The sequence below is a fragment of the Penicillium atrosanguineum genome (assembly GCF_028827265.1).
Source record: "Penicillium atrosanguineum strain IBT 20685 chromosome Unknown utg000001l_segment0_segment0, whole genome shotgun sequence".
Classification (NCBI taxonomy): domain Eukaryota; kingdom Fungi; phylum Ascomycota; class Eurotiomycetes; order Eurotiales; family Aspergillaceae; genus Penicillium; species Penicillium atrosanguineum.
In genome coordinates, this window is record NW_026623133.1 from 1,312,081 (window position 1) to 1,331,635 (window position 19,555).

General features: G+C 48.1%; 7 protein-coding genes across 7 annotated transcripts; 4 read left to right on the forward strand and 3 right to left on the reverse strand.

Moving 5' to 3' along the window:
- Positions 1–675: 675 nt before the first annotated feature.
- On the forward strand, positions 676–1,557 carry N7443_000505 (RING finger protein; the record flags this gene model as incomplete). The annotated part of the gene is made up of 3 exons (XM_056880561.1): positions 676–764; positions 955–1,011; positions 1,284–1,557. 3 exons carry the CDS (start codon positions 676–678, stop codon positions 1,555–1,557), a joined length of 420 nt encoding a protein of 139 aa, XP_056745799.1.
- Positions 1,558–2,719: 1,162 nt separating this feature from the next.
- On the forward strand, positions 2,720–3,812 carry N7443_000506 (zinc-binding alcohol dehydrogenase family protein; the record flags this gene model as incomplete). Its single annotated transcript, XM_056880562.1, has 2 exons — positions 2,720–2,846; positions 2,896–3,812. 2 exons carry the CDS (start codon positions 2,720–2,722, stop codon positions 3,810–3,812), a joined length of 1,044 nt encoding a protein of 347 aa, XP_056745800.1.
- Positions 3,813–4,084: 272 nt separating this feature from the next.
- N7443_000507 (uncharacterized protein) lies at positions 4,085–4,467 on the forward strand (the record flags this gene model as incomplete). Its single annotated transcript, XM_056880563.1, has 2 exons — positions 4,085–4,094; positions 4,202–4,467. The coding sequence occupies 2 exons, from the start codon at positions 4,085–4,087 to the stop codon at positions 4,465–4,467; spliced, it is 276 nt and encodes a 91-aa protein (XP_056745801.1).
- A 657-nt stretch (positions 4,468–5,124) lies between these two features.
- Positions 5,125–6,936, reverse strand: N7443_000508 (GMC family oxidoreductase; the record flags this gene model as incomplete). Its single annotated transcript, XM_056880564.1, has 1 exon — positions 5,125–6,936. The coding sequence occupies one exon, from the start codon at positions 6,934–6,936 to the stop codon at positions 5,125–5,127; it is 1,812 nt and encodes a 603-aa protein (XP_056745802.1).
- A 1,580-nt stretch (positions 6,937–8,516) lies between these two features.
- N7443_000509 (uncharacterized protein) lies at positions 8,517–9,905 on the forward strand (the record flags this gene model as incomplete). The annotated part of the gene is made up of 3 exons (XM_056880565.1): positions 8,517–8,902; positions 8,970–9,450; positions 9,522–9,905. The coding sequence occupies 3 exons, from the start codon at positions 8,517–8,519 to the stop codon at positions 9,903–9,905; spliced, it is 1,251 nt and encodes a 416-aa protein (XP_056745803.1).
- A 1,886-nt stretch (positions 9,906–11,791) lies between these two features.
- Positions 11,792–13,887, reverse strand: N7443_000510 (nucleobase cation symporter-1 family protein; the record flags this gene model as incomplete). Its single annotated transcript, XM_056880566.1, has 5 exons — positions 11,792–12,002; positions 12,098–12,689; positions 12,755–12,874; positions 12,941–13,103; positions 13,219–13,887. The coding sequence occupies 5 exons, from the start codon at positions 13,885–13,887 to the stop codon at positions 11,792–11,794; spliced, it is 1,755 nt and encodes a 584-aa protein (XP_056745804.1).
- Positions 13,888–16,374: 2,487 nt separating this feature from the next.
- Positions 16,375–18,018, reverse strand: N7443_000511 (Dehydrogenase; the record flags this gene model as incomplete). The annotated part of the gene is made up of 8 exons (XM_056880567.1): positions 16,375–16,744; positions 16,812–16,906; positions 16,961–17,248; positions 17,298–17,368; positions 17,417–17,453; positions 17,503–17,687; positions 17,743–17,875; positions 17,929–18,018. The coding sequence occupies 8 exons, from the start codon at positions 18,016–18,018 to the stop codon at positions 16,375–16,377; spliced, it is 1,269 nt and encodes a 422-aa protein (XP_056745805.1).
- Positions 18,019–19,555: the final 1,537 nt, after the last annotated feature.

Sequence of the window (19,555 nt, forward strand, 5' to 3'; positions counted from 1 at the left end):
CGGGTTCACTGGTTATCTGTTCCGAATCTCGGATATCATGGATGAATGGGGACTAGGGTCTCCCCCGCTCTCCAATCACCACTGCGTACCAAATTTCGGTATCGAGCGGATGGGCTTGGCAAAGCCCCAGTCTCTGTTGCCAAGGCGTGGATGACGCACACGACTGGTCTCGGCGTTGGCTCGGCTACGAGCCGCCACCGAATGTTGATTGGTTGAAACGGCGCGGAATGCCAAGAGCGGAATCTTGGCGGGTCTAGGCACCCTCCGCTCGACCTCTCCAACGCTCAGCAGCGATGTGTCTTTCTTGGCTAGCCTTGGTTTCACCTTGGCATCCGTGTCTTTACGAGGCCTATGGGTTTTTAGAGCGATTAAATCTCCCCCTTTCTCCCGTTCCTATCACCCCTTTCTAGTCTCCAAGACTGACTTTACGGTGGCAACCGTGGATACCCGTGGACTGTTTCCCCACAAACGATGATTACTTTGATCTGATTTCATAAAAGAAGGTATTTGGCCTGGGATAATCCGACTGATCCGATAGATCTTACACCTTCGCCTTACCCGACGCATGAACTGTAATCAACTGTTATTGGACGATATACTACCTTATCCCCTCCTCACACTCCGACTTCTCCTTCCCTACGTGGACCCAGATCTGGGTCCCATGATCCTCCACCTATGAATGATGATCCTTTGCCCCAGGGCGAGGTGATCGGGATCGTGATTGGGGCTATCGTGTTGTTTTCCATTATCAGCATCGTTCCGATGTGAGTTCTCGGGCACGGACGCATCTTGGCTCAATCCCGCATCATGCAGTCGAAGCGTCTGGAAGCATAGCTTGCTAATTCTCCTATCTTACAGAGTTCTCATGTGGTGCCATCGTCGAAGTGCACCGCGTCGTACTACCTCGGGGGCTTTGAATGTGACTGAATCCATGCAGGAGCCCTCCGTGGAAAGGTGGCTAGCAGAGCAACATATTGAAAGCGATCCTGAGCAATACGCCCAAGACACTTGGTAGGTTTCCCTTCCTCCCCTCAAACCCCTACCCCAACACTTTTCTTGGCCCATGGGGCTCGATGGTGTGATGCGGGGAATGCCCAGGCTGGGCCATGGATCTTCTTACCATATGCGGAGACCCACTGTTTTGCCCTGTGCCGACGTCTCCCCAATTACCGATAGTCTCATCCCCAAGACTTCGTTCCTGGGCCGATTTCACAGTTTTGGCCTGCATTCTATTATTATTGCGAAGTTTTTGACCTCATCGACCCATTGCTAACCAGTTCCAGCCCCATCTGCCTATCATCCCTGTTATCAAACCCATATCTCACCAACCCTGAACCCACCCATCTGGCTGGACAACGGGGTCGTTCTCCCGCTCATTCGAATGGATCGTGCTCATGCGGGGCTACAGACTCCCGGCGCGACAGTGGAATTCTTGTTTTGAATCGGTGTCATCATGCATTTCACTTGGCTTGTCTCACTTCGTGGTTCGAATATAGGCGGTATCGTTGTCCTATCTGCCAAGAGTCTTACTCGCCTGCCAAAGCGGCCCAGAGATAAATGCGTTGAGTCATGTGACTCTGATATTTAATGTGAACTATGAACAATGACCAACTCCACTTGACTCTGAATATATCAATGCAGCATTTTGGAATAATGTGGAGCTGTATCAAGAAGATGTTATAGATCGGTCTACGTACGCGGCCATGAAATTTCTACCTGGGCTCATTCAAAGACCTGTGACAGAGACAGAGGATCAGACAAGTTTTCAAAGGCGAGTCGATGGAGCGGGAGGACGCAGGACAGAACGAAAGCGATAGCCACCATAAGTATAGCTATTAGCATAGGAACTTACCAAAAGGTGCTTGGCAGAAACAAACGAAGAACGGTTTGGGAGGGGGGGGGGGGAGTGTAGGCAAACCTGAGAGCCGCCGACAGCCTGAAAGAGATGTCTCAAATGACCCAAAGAGAAATCACTACGTTCAGTGCATCTTTTCACTTCTTCTAACTATAGTGAGCGTTGAAAAATAAGTAGGGTGAGCTACTATTGGAAAGAACAGGAGAAAACGTGCTGGTTTGGAAAGACGGGGGAGACTTGGCATTTCTATTTGCTACAGACAAAAGTCTCTGGCGTGCACGGCCAACTCGCGATGGTAATCAAGTAAGCGTCGTTGAAGCAGAATCCAGATGCCTACGCTTACATTAGCCCAGCTCCTGTTTGAGCTATTTTATCATCAATTGGACTTCATCTCCAACGGCACGTGTCACCTATAAAAACACCACGCATATAATCCGTGAGGAAAGCTTCAGAAGTCGCAGAATCCACAACATCTGGATGCGGCTAGTCTTGCGCGCCCACGCGCCATTTTTAACAAAGCCTACACCGAGAACCATGATTTCCCGACCAAGTTCGGCATTGCCAGGGTTAATCTCCGAGATGTCCCGATTCGGTTAGCGTTGCGCGATAGAGCTGGTGCGGGTCCTGTACATAGCTCAGAATTGTACGTTCTCTGAAGTTACACGTGAGACTGGTATAAGCAAACCGAATGACCCGTTACGGAGTATCCAGTCATTATCGCCTTTAAGTCCGAGGGTCTCCGAGGTCCTGGGCTATGGAAAGATATAAAAAGGCCTGGAATGCTCAGGATTCAATCTACTATACTCACACAATTGAATATCTTGAATTTCGAGATTACTCAGGCAAAGAATTTTCCTTTCCAATATGTCGACTCAAACCGCTCTTGTACTCACGGAGATCGGAAAGCCCTTGACTAAGATGCAGCTGCCCATCCCTGATGCATCTCAGCTTAAGGATTATGAAATCTTGGTCAAAATTACTACCGCAGGGCGTGAGTATCTCTCAAATCAAACACAGCTCTTGATCCTGACTATGAATAGTGGCACCGCTGGATCAGAAATTCCGTGACTACGGCCATCTGAATATCGGCTCCCGCCTTCCGGCCGTCATATCTGCGGATATCGTCGGAACAGTCATCGAAAGAGGTCCCGACAGCAATATCCCAGTTGGCGCACACGTGTTTTCTCAGGGTCTCTTCAGTCTTCCCAAAGGCGGCGGTCTCCAGGAATACACTATTCTAAACGGCGAATATGCGGGCATCGTTCCAGGCGGAATTCAAGATACCGAAGCAGCGCTGTATCCAATCAACATCGTCACCGCAGCTCTAAGTTTATTCTCATCTACTGGCTTTGGTCTACCTCTGCCTGAGACACATGATGCTGAAGGATTTGACTATACTTTGCAAAATGTGGTTATCATCGGCGCAGGTAGCAACATCGGCAAATTATCCGTGCAGTTGGCCAAGCTTGCAGGCTTTGGAACTATCATCGCTGTTGCTTCGCTCTCTAACGCTGGGCTTCTGAAATCTTTCGGTGCGACGCATGTTATCGCACGTCAAGACTCGAACATCAAAGAACAAGTACAAGCTATCGTGGGCGATGATCTGCTCTACGTATACGACACTTTCAACTACGGCGATCTGAGTCTCGGGGCTTCCCTACTATCTACTTCCAAGAAGGGCGTCTTCGCCCATAACGGCACTGGTCAGATTTCGGAGGCTGTGCTCAAGACCAAAAGAGCAGGGCTTGAGGATAAGCGGATGCTTGGCTTTTCACATCTCATTCCTGAGTTTGGCAAGCTTCTCTGGGAGAAACTGCCTAGTTGGTTGGAAACAGGACAGATCAGGGCATTGGCGTACAAAGTTATTGATGGTCTGGAGGAAACAGAGGTGAATGAGGCGCTGGATGAGTACGCCGCTGGAAGAAGTGGTGAGAGGTTCCATGTTCAGATTTTTTAAATTTCTATTGGTACCAATGTGAGGAGGCCGAGATATATTTACAAATGCAGAGTATACAAGTCCCAAGGCATACCAAAAGATAGCATCCTCTACCTTCAAAATGTGGGTCCTACGGGATCTCCTTGGGGAAACGGAGTAGGAGTCTTCTTGAAACATGCCCAGGTCTGTATAGAGACTTGGAGAACAAGGCAATTGAATGAAGTCAGGGCGAGGCTGAACGCACCTAAACAGCTCGGCCTCCATTTTAGGCAACAGATCAACACATGACCCACATGACCCACTGTTTGTGACTCAGTAATCACATGACCGTCATCGCACAGACCCCTTGGGCGCCGTATAAATACCCCCTTCCTTTCCAATCCTTCCTTCTCTTTTTCTTTCTTCTTTAGCTCTCTTTGCCAATTGGCTTAGATCAAGTGTAGTATCTGTTCTTTTCAGTTTAATCTCTGAAAGATGTCCAATGGACATCACTTTGATTATTCTCATTTTTGGATTTCGTGACTTGGCCTCTGCGCATGCGCATGCCTCGTCGCATAGTGTCATCGAGCTTACACTACTCTCGATCGATGCGAACCTGCTCTTTCATCAACCACGTCGGCTTGCCCGATTGCTTGGAGAAGAAGCTGTGTCGCGATGTACTGCCAAGGTGGCTTAGCTGTCCAGTAGTGACTACTCTGTTGTCGCTCGTAGTGTCACGACCAAAGGCTTGACCTTGTGGCGGTGTAGACCTTGCCCTTGGGCGTGAAGATGCCTTTAGAACTTGTGAGGACAGGCCATTTTCAATAGTACCTATCCCTTGCTACCTTACGCAGGCAATTCAGCTGGTGAAAATGACCAATGAGTGGCATTCTACGCTCATGTAAAAAAGCAAAGTTTTCAACAGAGTAGCAGTTCAACTTTCACACCCATCATACAGGATGGAACGAAAGCAGTTTCACCACCTGCACATGGAAATACCTTCTCGAACCCTCTTTTGAAACGCATTATACCTATCATGATTACTCGGCCTCTGAACCCCATTCTTGGCAGTATTTCAGTACATTCGTAGATAACAGCTTATGCATTGGCACAGAAGAATTCTTATTTTATAAATTGGCTGCATGAACTTCATGTTACTCTACAGGTCAGCTATCTAGATGATGCCTCTCCGTACTAATTCATTCTTCTTCACAAGCCCGCTGGATAGCTATGTTGTAGTATTTCTGTCTAGTCTTCGCACTATACGAATTTCAGTTTGCACCAGTGTATAAAATCTGAGAAAATCCCTTCAAAAGAAAAGCGAATGTGACTGTCGATCGAAATATTGAGATCATCAGAAGTCGCCCTGGTAATCAGCCAGGACAGCCTCGGTAATCTTCAGGGCCATGCCGTAGAAAACATTCATTACATGAGCAGAGACCTGAGTGGGAGGGATGGAGCCGTCAATCACGCGGAGACCCTGAGTGCCATACACCTTGGCAGTGGCATCCACAACCCCACCAAGCTCCCTAGTCATCATGGAGCATGTTCCAATGGCATGGTAGTTTGGGCGGAAGTTATCCTGGATATAGGTAACCCACTGATCGAGGCTGGCATCTTGGTCCAGGTTGTACCCAGGAACAGTCTCTCCATCGAAATACTCTTGCATTGCACCAGCCGAGGAAAGATCCCGTGCAAGCTTGGTAGCAGCGGCTTGTCCCAGGAGATCTAGTTCGTTCAAGAAGAATTGGGGATCATTGGCGTGCTGCAAGAGGTAGGGGTCGGCACTCAGAATGTGCGTGGACCCGCGGGTGAAAGGAATCAAGTCCCAGATATCGAAGTTGATGTTTCCCTCGGTATCCATGAATAGCTCGGCAAAGGCGACATCCTCGTTAAGAAGCCAGTCACGGTAATTCTCGTATTGAACCACAAGTGCAGTCGCATTTTGGAACCCGCCACGGGCAACGGTCTCCTCGGCCCATTGTTCAAGCTTGGTATTGAGCAATTCAATAGCTTGTGTAGCGTGGTCGCCGAATGTTTCTGTAAAGTTGGCAAAGTAGACAGCCTGGCCTTGTCCCGAAACCTTGGCCCTAGAATGAACAGTAGTGGTGGTTTGGTCTTGCATGTTGACACCGACTGGTAGCTCAAGGCGCTGCTCAATACCGGCACGGTCGAGAACTGACTTTATACCAATGCCGGAATATTCAAGGATAAGAGGGGAGATTGCAGAACCGGCAGCCAATAGAACTTCCTGCCTGGCGTAAACATCAAAATTCACAGCCTTGTCTGTTCCAAAGTTCACGCCGATTGCCTTGAGACTAGAATTATCAAATAGTACTGTCCCAACCATTTGACCAGTCAAGACGTGTAGGTTTTGACGCTTGTAATTAGGAAGAAGCCATTCACGAGCAGCGTCGGCGCGAGTCTGATCGTCTAGGAGGTTGTTATAAATCATTGAAACTCCACGGGGGTGGCCGCAAAGGAAGTCTTCTTGGGTTGGTACGCCAAGTGCAGAAGTGGTGTTCATAAGAGCGCGTACGACTGGGTTATAACTTTTGCCATTATCACGGGGACCGGAATGGATAGTTCCATTGAACCCGTGACAAGATGCATTGAAAGCATGGCCAGCAGCAATCTGAGCAGCAGTTGGAGGACGAGCACGCTCAGCCTCGTTCATATATTCGACCAAGTTGTCCCAATTCCAGCCCTTCATACCAAACACCTTCTCCCACGAGTCGACCTGGACTTTATCTGGTCTTGTCCAAGAGTTTCCATTGATTAAAGTCGAACCTCCAAGACCTTTGCCGGACCGAATGATCATGCTTTGGTTGTTGATTGCCATGTTGACGGTGGCATATTGTTGGTCAACGGAGGTGTCAAAAATCTGGCCATAGTTGTTCGGATCCTCGATGATGGGGCCGTCATTGGACGCGTAGAATCCCTTCTCGATAACCAGAACAGAGATTTTGGGATTTTCTGTGAGCTTGGCGGCAACAGTGAGGCCGGTCAAGCCCCCGCCGGCGACGATATAGTCATATTCCTGTTCGGAAACATCTTTGGGATCGGAGATCAGATGAGCCTGCACATCTACCTGCTCAGCCGGGGTATAGGGCTGGGCCGTAGCGGTAGCAAGGAAGATGAAGAGTTCCCAAATGGCGGATTTCATATTGATGACAAGGTCTGGACGGAGCAGTATCAAAGAATGAGCAACAATGATTTTGAGATTTAATGACAACCGATAGACATTATGATGATATAAATATGAGAGAGGTCGCGTTCAGTCTATCTGATCTGAAATTAGGACGTCCCAGGCTAGACCGAGCTGCTGATCAATGTTGTGCTACGCCACGGGGTACGCTTATGGTAAGGATAGGTTACTGCATGTTGAGATGAACTCAAATAGATGTGAGATTGTTGCCTTCTTTCCTGGTGTTCGGTGAATTCGTCTGCTCACCGACACCGCCGTGTAGCTGCAGATCATCGCCAATGGATGCCATTTAGCCTTCGGATTGTTAAACTTCATCTTGGCGCCGAGCCCTCTATCTTACTGAGCCACCCTCGGGGCACACCGAGGATCCGTGTTTGACGAAATGGAACATGTCGGACATCCGTCGAGGACAAGCGGATCGTACTTTTGGTACCGCATCCTCGATGCCATGGGATTTTTGTAAAGATCACTGAGGCCATCCTTGGAGATCATCAATATGCTATTGAGCCTCAATACTCATTTTGTGTGTGAATTATATCTTCAATCTCACACTTGAATTTTTCTTTCTGTTCCATGTTCCTGCTTTTTATAGAGATTGTATTTCTGCAAAGAATCCCCACTAGACAGATCCTGCAGGTATTCAGATACTCTTCCCGGCAAACTTTAGTAGCCACGCTACAGTGCTAGCACGGGATAGTGCTAAAGACCGCTATGGAATTTGAGTTCGTGTTTCTAGAGTGGGATCGAACGTGTCTGCACATGTGGTAGAGAATCCACCTAATAGGTAACTAGAAGTACTTCGAACTCCATCTCCCAACTCCCATTTATTTCAAAAGTTTGATTTCGCTCCGTATATGTGATGGGTAAAAACGCATGGAAGATTCAAGCCTATCTTGACCAAATTTGGATACAGTAGAATTAAATCATAATGATTGGGGGGTTTATTGTATTTCCATGCATTGCAAGAAGTGGTATCTAGCCAAGTGTGTTCAACCGGTCTTGAAGCGCTGGTTTTCCTGGAATTAGCGGATCGGGGCTTTGCAGCGTCTCCATAACTGGTCTTGGCGGGATATTCACCAATGACGCCGGTCATAGGAGCACGAGTCTTTGGTTGTTTGAGTGCCCGAAAGGTTCCCAGGGTCTGGGTCGCTCGGGTGACAAACCGACGCCAAGAGCGACCCCAATTCCGGTCTTCGGGATGCTGAAGTGAATCTGATACTGCTGTCGGTTGACGTGACGATTCGTTCGCGCCAAGCCCGGAAGCCCGGTCTCTCGAGGCCACGAGCGGTGAGAGAAAGTGGCAAGAAACGTGCATGAACTGCTTGGTGAGCAAGAACAAGCAGATGGCTAGGCCTGAAATAGAAAATGCCTAGATCGCAATCGCGGGAATGATACGAGTTACTGGAATTTATTTTCCCACCTTCGGTGAACGAATGAATTGTCTGGGCAGAATCTTTCTTGAGCTCTCTTGAACAGCGCGAATCCTTAAGGATTGATACATCCTGCACTTTCGTTCAACCCCGACAAATCATTACAGCATGAAGACGATTCTCTTTGCCTTTGCGGCGATCCTGTTCGGGAATTTCTCTTCTGCTTCAAAGCTCTACGCGGCGTCCTACGGAGGTTCGGTTTATTCCCTGGCCCTCACCAACTCCAATGGATCTCATGAACTATCCATACTGTCTGAGTCCACTGAGTGTGGAGACAGTCCTTCATGGCTTATGTTGGATAGAGACAATAGTGTTCTTTATTGCCTGAATGAAGCTATTGGATCTTCCAATGGCAGTATAACCTCCTTCAAGACCCATCAAGATGGCTCACTACCAGTCATAGAGCGCCTGGTTACGCCTGGGGGCCTGGTCATGTCAGCAATGTACGCTGCACCCGCAGTCCGCGACCATGAATTCTTTGCAGTTGCTCACTAGTATGCTTATGACGGCCCTTCTGACAGTTCCTTAGCAGATCATGCTAATCTCGAGCTTCTATTTTAGCGAGACGTCGACTGTGACAACCTACTCTGTAGATCGCGTTCGCGGTCACTTTCAACATCTGCAAACCTTCACCTACGCCATGTGTAGCCCTGGGCCTAATGCTGCCCGCCAGGACGCTCCTCACCCCCACGGAGTCATCATTGACCCCTCTGGAAGGTTTGTTCTTATTCCGGATCTTGGAGCCGACCTTGTCCGCATCTTTCATATTCACCCGGAGACTGGTCACCTCGAGCCAATGGAGCCCTTTGTCGCAACCCCAGGCTCGGGTCCACGACACGGCATTTTTTGGACCCCCAAGGCATCAGAAAACACTACTCCGGAGGTATACTTCTATATTGTGCACGAGCTGAGCAATAGCCTGAGTGGCTGGCGGGTATCGTACACGGACGATGGGATGTCTTTCTCCAAGGTGTTTGAGGGAAGCACGTTCGGCAACGGCACTGCTCCTGCAGGCTCAAAGGCCGCAGAGATAACAATATCGGTTAGTATTGTGGCCTCCCTACATCTAAACTTCCAAACCATAATTCTGACTGGCAATATGGGACAACACAGCCTGAAAACAATCATCTCGTAATCAGTAATCGCCTTGACAATACTTTTGGCCCAAACAACGATTCAATCGCCATCTTCTCTTGTGCGGATAAAAGTGGAAGATTCTTCAATGGCGTTAACTTTGTCGATCTCTTCCCAGCCTATGGCTCCTCTGCTCGAGGTTTTGACAATAGCGGCTCTCCGGAAATGTTTGCTCTGGCTTTGGAAAAAAGCCAGAAGGTGGGCGTGACCCAGTGGAATAAGAGGCTCGGAGCACCTGGTAAGCTACTTGCCGAGATGAAATTGAACGGAGATGTTCCGGCGGTAGTCTGGGATCTTGGACCAAATTCGCTATCTGGTGGAATGGGAGGCAGCGATATCAATGTCGATGTTTGTCGATCTTGAAGGCTGGAATCACCAGTGAAATAGAACACGCAATAGATACGACCTCTTCATAAGAGTAGTGTGTGAGAGGTGAATAGGTACCCAGAAGGTCGAGAGAAAGGGAGTGATTTTGAAGATAAGGTCAAAGTTTCGTCGATATATTCGATGTGTGATAACGGAAATACTATAGGGATCAAATAGGATGATCCATCAGGATAGTGCTCCTCGCTTCAATTCTTATATCAAAATCTATAAACTTGATCATGTACATATCCGTATAATTACTTCATCGTACCTAGGCATCGATACTTCGACATTGTATATACCGGATGTAGCAAGGTCATTCGCTGACCCTTGGACTCGAGCAACTATACCCGCTGCTGCGGACCCGAACTCCGCGCAGCGATCGTTTGACTGGCAATGTAAATACACCCCGAACAGAGTAATGTTATTTCCTCAGTGCAGTAGCTGATGCGTTCGAAGACTGGTATGTGACGAAGGCACGGGTACTTTGGCATTCAAATATACCCTTTCGATTTCGTCGAAGGCGTCGTGTAAGAAATGGTTTCTCAAGTCAATCACGCTTGTTCTCCGGCGGATAATTCGACCCGAAGTGCATATCTGGGTTATTTGTGCTTCTTTGGTATCTCAAGCAGGGGTTGAGGTTTATTGCAGCCTTCTCAACTCGGTGTTTACGTTTCAGAGGGATTATCTCTGAAGACTTGGCCTGATAGAGTTCGAAACATAAACGATTCTTGAACTCTCGTTTGCCACGCTACGAGATTTTCTTTTGTTGCGTTTCTCGACGAATTTGGGATTAAAGACGGCAATGAAGAAGCCTGCGAAAGTCGGTACCCTGATTGTGAAAAGTGGACCGAGAAATGCATTTGATGCGTGTATCGTCTACGATAAGGCATGTCAAAATTTGGAGACCGATTTAAAAATGTCTGACCCGCTATATCACCATAAAAAGAGTGACTTATGCTCGAGAATTTATGCCGTAGAGTACAGAGTATGCATCGCGGCGGGCCACTCGGGACATCTGAATAATGATGGAGCTTGCTAGCCTGCACGTTGAGCCTCACTCGACTGTTTTGGTCGGCATGGGGTGTTCCTGCCTGCACATCAGTCGATGGCGCATTCCCTGACTCCTTGCTGGCTTTTTTCTAGCTGAAAGAAATTTGGAGTTTCAGTGGCAATGACACACTCCTAGTTGAATCAAAGGTTCGATCAGCCAGCTCGACCAGCACTCTGTTGCCCAATTTGGTGTCCAATAAAGGTGTCTGGCGGTGCTGACTCCTTGTCAGCCGCTGATCTGTGTTATTTCCTCATGTCGTAGCTATAAACACATCAACGAGCGGATTTCTATCTTATCATCGATATCTAATGCCTATACCTTTGGGTGCTCTACTTCGTATTGGCGCATGCGTCATGGAAATTTCCGCGATGAAACATGGTCCTTGGTTGCAAGTCTTTTTATTTATTATTGCTGCACTAGTGGAGACGTTTGTCATTTTCGTTTTGCTTTGTTCATGGCCCTGTCTTGGATCTCTTGGGGAATCATCTTGTTCTGATTGCATGGAACTTTACGGGGACAGATATAGCTTTACGGTAATATACGGTTATCATTCAGTCGTTGGTGATTGTTGCTCCTATCACCGTACAGATCACCAAGTGCGATGAAATAGTAACAAGGCCGTGCAACAAGCTGGTATTTTGGGTGGAGAAGCTCCTTACACAATAAGGTATTTCACAAAGGAGTAAGAGAGGCATGTTGGGTCACTAAAAATGGCGGCGCTTAGTGAGGGACAACAAGGTGCAAAGTGGTTCTCGCGGCCCATTGATATAAGCCAGCAGCGCCGCGCTGGATGATGGTCGCGTCACAGTACGCTGTATTTACAAAAGCGCTACACCTGAAAGACCCGACGGGTAATGTTTGGCTTCTGTCCAGCCAATTCCACACGACGTTTCTCAGTATTCTTGGCATCTTGCTCTGCAATGATTTCCTCCCCAGTTTCGGGGTGGTCCATCTGGGATTCTGTATGTGGGAAGAATCGATTAAATACCCAATAGAAGACACCGGCGGCAATAAATGAGTAGATGTACCCGATGGCGAAACTGTACAGAAATGAATCAGCGTGGGTTCAATCTGCGCAGTGTTTCTCCAGCCCCTTCCCAAAGCACATCGTGCGGAGTTGTGGAAAGTGACCTACAGATGTTGGCCGCCAATAGAGACACTGGTGGTGTCTCCCCCAGAGTCAACGATGTTGTTGACAAAACCAGGCAGGGGTGGAGCGCAGCCAATGAAGAAAGCAGCAACGGCGCGCCAGTTGCTTGCAAATTTTGGAGAGTATCGGTATATGCCGTGAAAGTTGTACATATCAGGCACAGAAACATTACCGCGTCTGACAATGAAGTAGTCGCACATGAGAATGGATGTCATGGGTCCCAAGAAGATGGTGTAGCCTCCGAGGAAAGCAATAAATGTCGCGGCTGATGCGAGAATCTTCCACGGGACAAAGGCCCAGCTACCAATAAAGGCAGCAAGCAGTTGGCCTCGGCGAATGTCGATATATTTGGGGGCGAACGCCATGAGGTCGTTAGCAGCACTGATAGAGTTTGCGGAAATGTTGATACCGAGAGTGACGATGAGCAGGCCGATAGCGCCAAATGCAGCAGAAGCACGTCCAGCGCTGGAACCGGACTCCATCCACAAGCTGATGATTTCAATGGGATTCCAAATAACTTTACCATATGCTGTCTGAGCAGCAGCGGCAGTGAAGATGCCTAACAGGCCAACAATTGCTAGACGACCAATTTGTTAGATAACTAGAGATAATGGATGTCGGCACGTCCGGTAGTGTACATACTGAAGATGCACGGGATGACGACAGCCTGGACGTTCTGTGCGCTGGGCTTATTGGCGTATCTCGAGAAGTCGGCAATGTTTAAACCCAAGGTGGAGTAGTTACCCAAAACTCCATTGAGATCTATAAGAAAAGTACAGGTCAGCCAAGGGGTTAAAGGTACTACGATGGCAACGAGCATTTACTGACTTCCGAAAAAAGCCCAGACGAGGACTGAGCCGCTCACGGTGGGACTTTCAGTGATGACCGTACTCTTGCTGATGGTACCACCAGCCTTGTGCAGCGTGTCTCCGAAAACAGCCAAGAAGATAATCGGTGCGATGACTGACTTGAAGGCAAAAAAGTATTGGACCTTGGCAGCATTAGTAAAAGTCTACCAGGCGAGTGAACCGGGCAAGGTTCCCCGGAAGCAATTGAAGAAGGGGGGGGGGGAAGATGGAAGGCGCTATTGGCTGCATAGATAGTACCTTCGTGTATGGTATGCAAAGGAAGGGCAGCTGGAGGAGAAAATAGAGCAAAAATGCAACCATTCCCGACGTAGTGATGCCCTGATCTTCAGGAATATGATTGGGAATGTTGGTGAAACTTGGCCAGATGGCTGTGAGCAAGACAGCCATGCATTGACCACCTGTGGTTGTTTGGACACCAAGCCAAACAATGGCGAGGACGCAACGGGATAGGACGACAAAGTAGCTGAAGTAGTAACCGAATGGCATTCGCGCGAGGACGGGGAACGGGGTATGAAGAATGGCACCGATCCTGCCATTGGACGTGATCACGAGACCCATGATGGTGTTGCCAAGCACACAAGCACCAATGGCCATTCTCCAGTCGAGGCCGACTGCAATCATGGAAGAAGCTACTTCCCAGTTGGAGACGGCCCAGGCATCGGCCATCCAGTAGGCGACGTATGCGCCCCAATTCCAGGTGCGTTTCGACGGGGGAATTGGGTCGAAGTCAGCATTAGAGGCTCCCGGCGTGGCAGCGAAGCTGCTCTCCTCCTGACGAACTTCCCACCTGAAGCCAGGCAGGCGTCGTTTGAAGTTGCCCACGCGACCGGTCTCGAAAGTCTCATTGTCGGAGCAGCGTTGGGCGGAGCTCTTCTCGAGTATTTCCTTGTTATCTTCGGATACCATGACAGGTGTCAATGTGGATACATGCAAAAGGGATGCGTTGATCGAAAATGGAATCTATATATCGGTAGGTGCAATATTCACATATATATGACAGGATTAAAGGAGCAAGAAGAGAGCAAGAACAGATGGGAAACCGTGACCTATTGGAGCTTGGCTCCTCGTGCGTTACGGGCACCTTGCTCGAATGAAGGGCCGCTGAGAGAGTACTCGGAGGCTGCCGTGGATTTGTGGCGTCCGTATCTACAATGCTGCGTGGGGTACTTAGATAGCAAGATAAGGAATCCTGACCACAGATGATGATGTGGGCTCAGATGCCTGCAAGCCCGCTTATCCGACCAGCTGATGCCTTTGTTCTCAGCACGGAGCCACCAGCCATACGCAGGGCGCTTTGATTGGCCAACCCTCACATCCTTATCACACAGATCATGTTTATCTATGTTCGTTCGTGTTCGCTATCAACCGGTATTTTTTACAGAGTTCCGAGTGCGCATGTTTTAGAGCTGAAAACACGTTCCAGGCCGTGACAGCCGACCGTACCAAACGTCGGCTAAAGTTGTCACAGTAGTAAACACTGCTCTATAACCACTCGTCGGTTCCGATAGGCATCTTACTGAGTTCCTTTGGGCTTCTGTCGAATGTGAATTGATCGATTCTCGGTCTCATTGGGGTGCTCCGAACCCACAAGCATTGTCGATGCTGTCGAGATTGGTGGTGCTGAAGGCACTGTCTACGCCGATAATGAGAAGCTTAGGGCGAAGCCATGCTCAATTCTTCAATCAGGCACGAGCTCCTGGATGGGGTGCAAGAGGTTAGATCGCAGCTCACGAATCAAAGGCTCGGATTATCAGCCACTACACTGGAGGAATGATCAATAAGCTGTCTTCGGTCCCACCCCCTTATAAAGAGCCGTGGGCATGGAACCACGAGGCCCTCCTTTGACCATACAGGCTCATAGTCAAGAGGGCATCGGTGTCCTGGAACCTGATCCCAGGTGCCATTGCACCTATCCGATACTCTAGGCTCTGTCTCAATAACACCGGCAGGCCAGGCCGCTCGGGGCTAAGTGTCAGCCACCCTGAGCGCCCGTCAAGCAACCTACGCATATGCGCCGGCGGGCTCATACATAGAGATACGTAGATGACGGTAATGTTATGTAAATTGAATTTGGCGAATGGAGGGTATGTCCGCCAATAGGCCTTGGGAGAAAGAAGCCACAGCGTAGTGATCTAGGCATTCCGGTGTGTCCGTTCAGCTCTAGATACAGTACCTTCATTCCTTTCGCCCCTTCTGGTGTCATAGATTGGCTCGCTCCTTTTACCTTCCTTTAGAGTGACCCTCCTCGACAGTCTCGTTAATGAGCTGTGTCTTAACATCGCATCGCAGCATTAGAGCGAGCCCTGCAACGTGTCGGTGAGTAATACATTGGAGCAAGATGCTGCGCAATTTCCCAGAATCAAGCACTGGACTGGCAATCATAGTTAACCAGATGTAAAGTCTGAATGTCAGGCACTACGAATGATATATGTAGAAACTCGGAACCAAAGAAAGAAGATGCACAGCTGGGTAAGTTGAATGATCAGGGTTTGAAGACTTGAAGTGAACAATTAAATTGCTTCTGCCGTCAATGGCATACTTCGGTATATGCTATGATGGTGGAGATATCTTATTGAGTACAATTGCAATCATCTCATTGACTTACATGCGTATGGACCTGGCCGTGGCCTGATATTACCTGGCCACGAACCGCGATTCTCCTTGTGCTGCAAAAACAATGAGAATTCTGCCCACCAATATTATTGGCCGCATGGCCCAATGTCATGATTCACACAGACAGACACTTGCAAATCTATTTATGACGAAGCAGAAAATGGAGGGATCAAGAAGTAAAAGATGAAAAACAATTAGCACGACCAGGTTTCGATCCTGGGATCTATCTGAGAGTTAGTTATCTTGTTTGGGTGAAAAAGTTCATGGCATATCTTACCTCCGGGTTATGAGCCCGGCGCGATTCCTCTTCGCTATCGTGCTGTTGGGTGCCGCTGAATCTCACTTGCAGAGTTTTGATCGGTGTCACTTTGACATGCGAGTTATAGTGTGAATCGCACCAAACGTGTAAGAAGGGGTCCCGTTCCACTTCAGGGCTGGATACCTTCATTTCGAATTGTCTGGCAGTCCAAACATATCGCATGCGACAGATGAGGATTATTTAGAATAACAAAAAGAAAAGTGAAAAAAAATCCTGGACTATCAACTGGGCCGGCGGTTAGCTGACCTTGACATAAGAGCCAGAGGAATTTTCACCATGACAGCTTTGTTACTCCTTGGCTTTAATGTTCCTGGACTCGAGAAACAACAAAGAAGCAAGGTAAGTGAAGGACGGATAAAATAATGCGTCATGTATTGTAAAGCTGATATTGTAAAGCTGATATTGCTAAAGTTGTATTTGATAAATTTTACAATGAAGTAGAAGAAAGAAAATGTAAAGGACTACCGGCGAGTCACTTTTCCGTTAGTTACTACCAACTCCACATCACTGTTGGAGTCACCGTGCTCCGACCTATCTCCATAGTTCACGGTGTAGCTGACAGACTTGTTAATCTTGCTGTCCTGACGTGCATATCCGTCTGTGTTAAAATACTCCGGCCCAGAGGCATATGTTCGTCGAGAGGAGCCACCCATGATTTCGGGGAACCAGCGGCCAAGAAGAGCCCTGGATGCAGGCAAGCAAGCACACATGACGGAGATCTGGCATTCGATGACAGACCAATAGATGAGCGGGTAGAGACCTTTGGTTTGGTTGTAGCCCCAGCGATTGTTCCAGAAGACGACGACTCGGATAATGGCAATGATGGTAAGGCTTGAAGTTTCGGTCAGTATTTGGTAGACTTAGAAAATGAGAAGGAACGCAGCGAGTGAATGCTTACACTGAACCAACGATAAACATCAACGCCACGGTGAGTTTCTTCCGCAGAGGCATCTGCAGCTTGCTCACTTCATAGACAGGCATCATGATCAGCACCTGCAGGGCTCGTTAGTTGAATATAATGGTAGAGTCCTCGCAGATTGTACATACAGAGTCGACGAAGATGTTAACAAGGCAGTTCACGAGGATTGAGTCGATGAAGTTAATGCACTTCCCACTTTCCTCTCCCGTCCAGCCGTCCCATGTCAAATGGATAGGAAGACAACGGAATGAATCGACACATGCCCAAGTGATTCCAATGGCGGTATTAATGGCGATCAGGGCGTATGAAAGATAGCGGAAGTTGGGTGCCTGGAAAATGCGCAATAAGAACAAAATAACGCTGATCTTCGCCAGAGATATTTGTATCTTATACATCACGGCGAGACCTTGAAACAACTGCTTCCGTCAATATGAGGACATAGGTTCACGTGATAAGAGGTCGCACCTTGTAAATGAGAGTTATGTCATTTTGCGGTGTGATATCCCAGATATTGGCGCCAAAGCCAAAACGAATCACTGTCTTGTTAGCTTCATATGGAAGGGAATATTTTGAGGAATACTCACTCTGCATGCCGATGAAATAGATTGCGGTACCGAGGACCTGACGCCTGTTAATGCCTCGGCACGGAAACTAAAGCAGGTGCGCTTACATATGCAATGATAATAGTATAATCGTCCAATCCCCATCCACCTGCAAGCCCACTGCTCTTGGCAAAGATTCTGGCGGCGAAGAAAACTGTGGCAAGAATGAAAGGGATCAACGTCGAGGGGTTGACCACCGGAGGCCTCTGGAGCGGAGTGATGTCACATTCTTTTTGATAGAGCCGTTTTGTAGCTGAAACAATTAGCCCAAACTGGGGTAGTTTCGATCAAACGGACTTGAAACTCACTAAAAAATTCTTTCACTGTGCAGTTGCTCTCGACTGCGTCAAGGTAAGTAGTGACGCGTGAGTCGCTAGCACAGAAGCAAGTCGTATTCGTGCTGAGTGAGCAAGTTGAAAATAAATTCTCATCGCAGGTTATCTAGCGATAGTCAGTAGTGTCCTGAGCTTCTTCTTTAAAAATCCTGAACGTACAGCACAGGATGGGAAAGCGGTTAAGTCTGTAGCGTGCAACCCCACCACCAGCATGCCTAGGACACTGAGCAAGCACAGGTGAAGTCTCATGATGGCGATCGATCAGTTCGAAACGGCTATCAGGGATCTTTGAAATGGAGAGCATCTCGCGTGGGGAACGGTTGGTTTTCATTCTGAGTCAGGATAGATGATCCAGATGGCTACAGTGGAGTCTGGTGTCGCGGAAAAAGGCCCAAAACACGTGGAATCCAGGGTTAAGGTTATCTATTTCACACGATGGCGTTTCTCTGAAAAACTAGAACCAGTGCATTGGAGCCTACTTTCTGGGTCAGCTGAGACCTGCCCCAATCTCCCGAGGTAAGAGCTGCCGGTCTGATCTGCTGGATCGGGAAAATGATCCGTATTCAGTCTAGATCGGTCCAGCGGGGCGCTGGTTTGTATCCAATCCGATGATTATTTGCTATTTACTTCCTCTGTGTCTCGCGTCATCTGCCTCGGATGTTCTGCGTAAAAAGGGTTCTCCATCCCGGTCAAGTGGAACGATCGAAGGCGTTGATTATTGAACCCTAAGTTTTCCTTGTTTAGATTCACTTCATGAGCACCTGAACTCCAAGGCATCGAATTTATTCTTTCAGGTCTGGAGATCGCTTCAGCTCCCACCTGCCTTTTTGGGGCTACCCCGATCGCATGGCCTATTACTTGAATACAAGGTCTCCCCCTTTTATTTGAAGCTAGCATTGATAGTGCTAATGACACCCCACTTTGAGTATGAGGCTCTTGGGGTGCTATGCTGTGGCGTTTATTCGAAAAAGGAGCAATGGCCATGCAGATCGATCAACTGTTTCAAAGAATATCGTAAGATCTTCCAGGTATAGATAAGAATTGAAACAGCAGTTGACCCATAATCAATCTGATTATCTCTTTTCTACTAAGGACTTGTCAAATCTTGATTGTGGCTGAGATCGGATCTCTAGCCGGCTATAAAGTTCCGGAAAACTCTGTTGAGAGTACCTAGGTCGCCAAGACCGCCATGAACCTTTAGAATCCTGGAACCATGACCTGACTTGTGGATTCAATATACATTGTTCAGAACCTCTTACCCATAAATGGAGACAAGCGAAGAGCAAGTAACTTCCGGGCGCATCCCGAGATCCGCTATACCTGTTTGGATAGTATAAGTCATGGACATCTCTAAGCTGTGATTTTGCGTTCAGTCATCCGTATGATATACTCTATTACCATCAAGCTCCACTTTGAAAGGCTCACTGTTTGTAAAAAAACACCTCAAAGCAAAAAGTACGATCCCTATAGATCCGTTGTCACCGGAATAATTCACCACGTAAAGTCTGATCGATTAAAGGATACTTTTTGACCTTTAGTATTCTCAGTTTTCTGCATATACGGAGTTCTATATAATTTTATATCTCAATCAATATAGTACATACGACCATAGGGTGTGGAGAACAGGGCTTCCCGTCCGCTCAGCCGTACTTAAGCCACACGCCGGCAGGTTAGTAGTTGGGTGGGTGACCACCAGCGAATCCCTGCTGTTGTATGTTTTATTGTTTTTTTTGTGCATCTTTGCTACCATTTGCATACGAAGGTTTGAGACAAAGTAGACATTGGC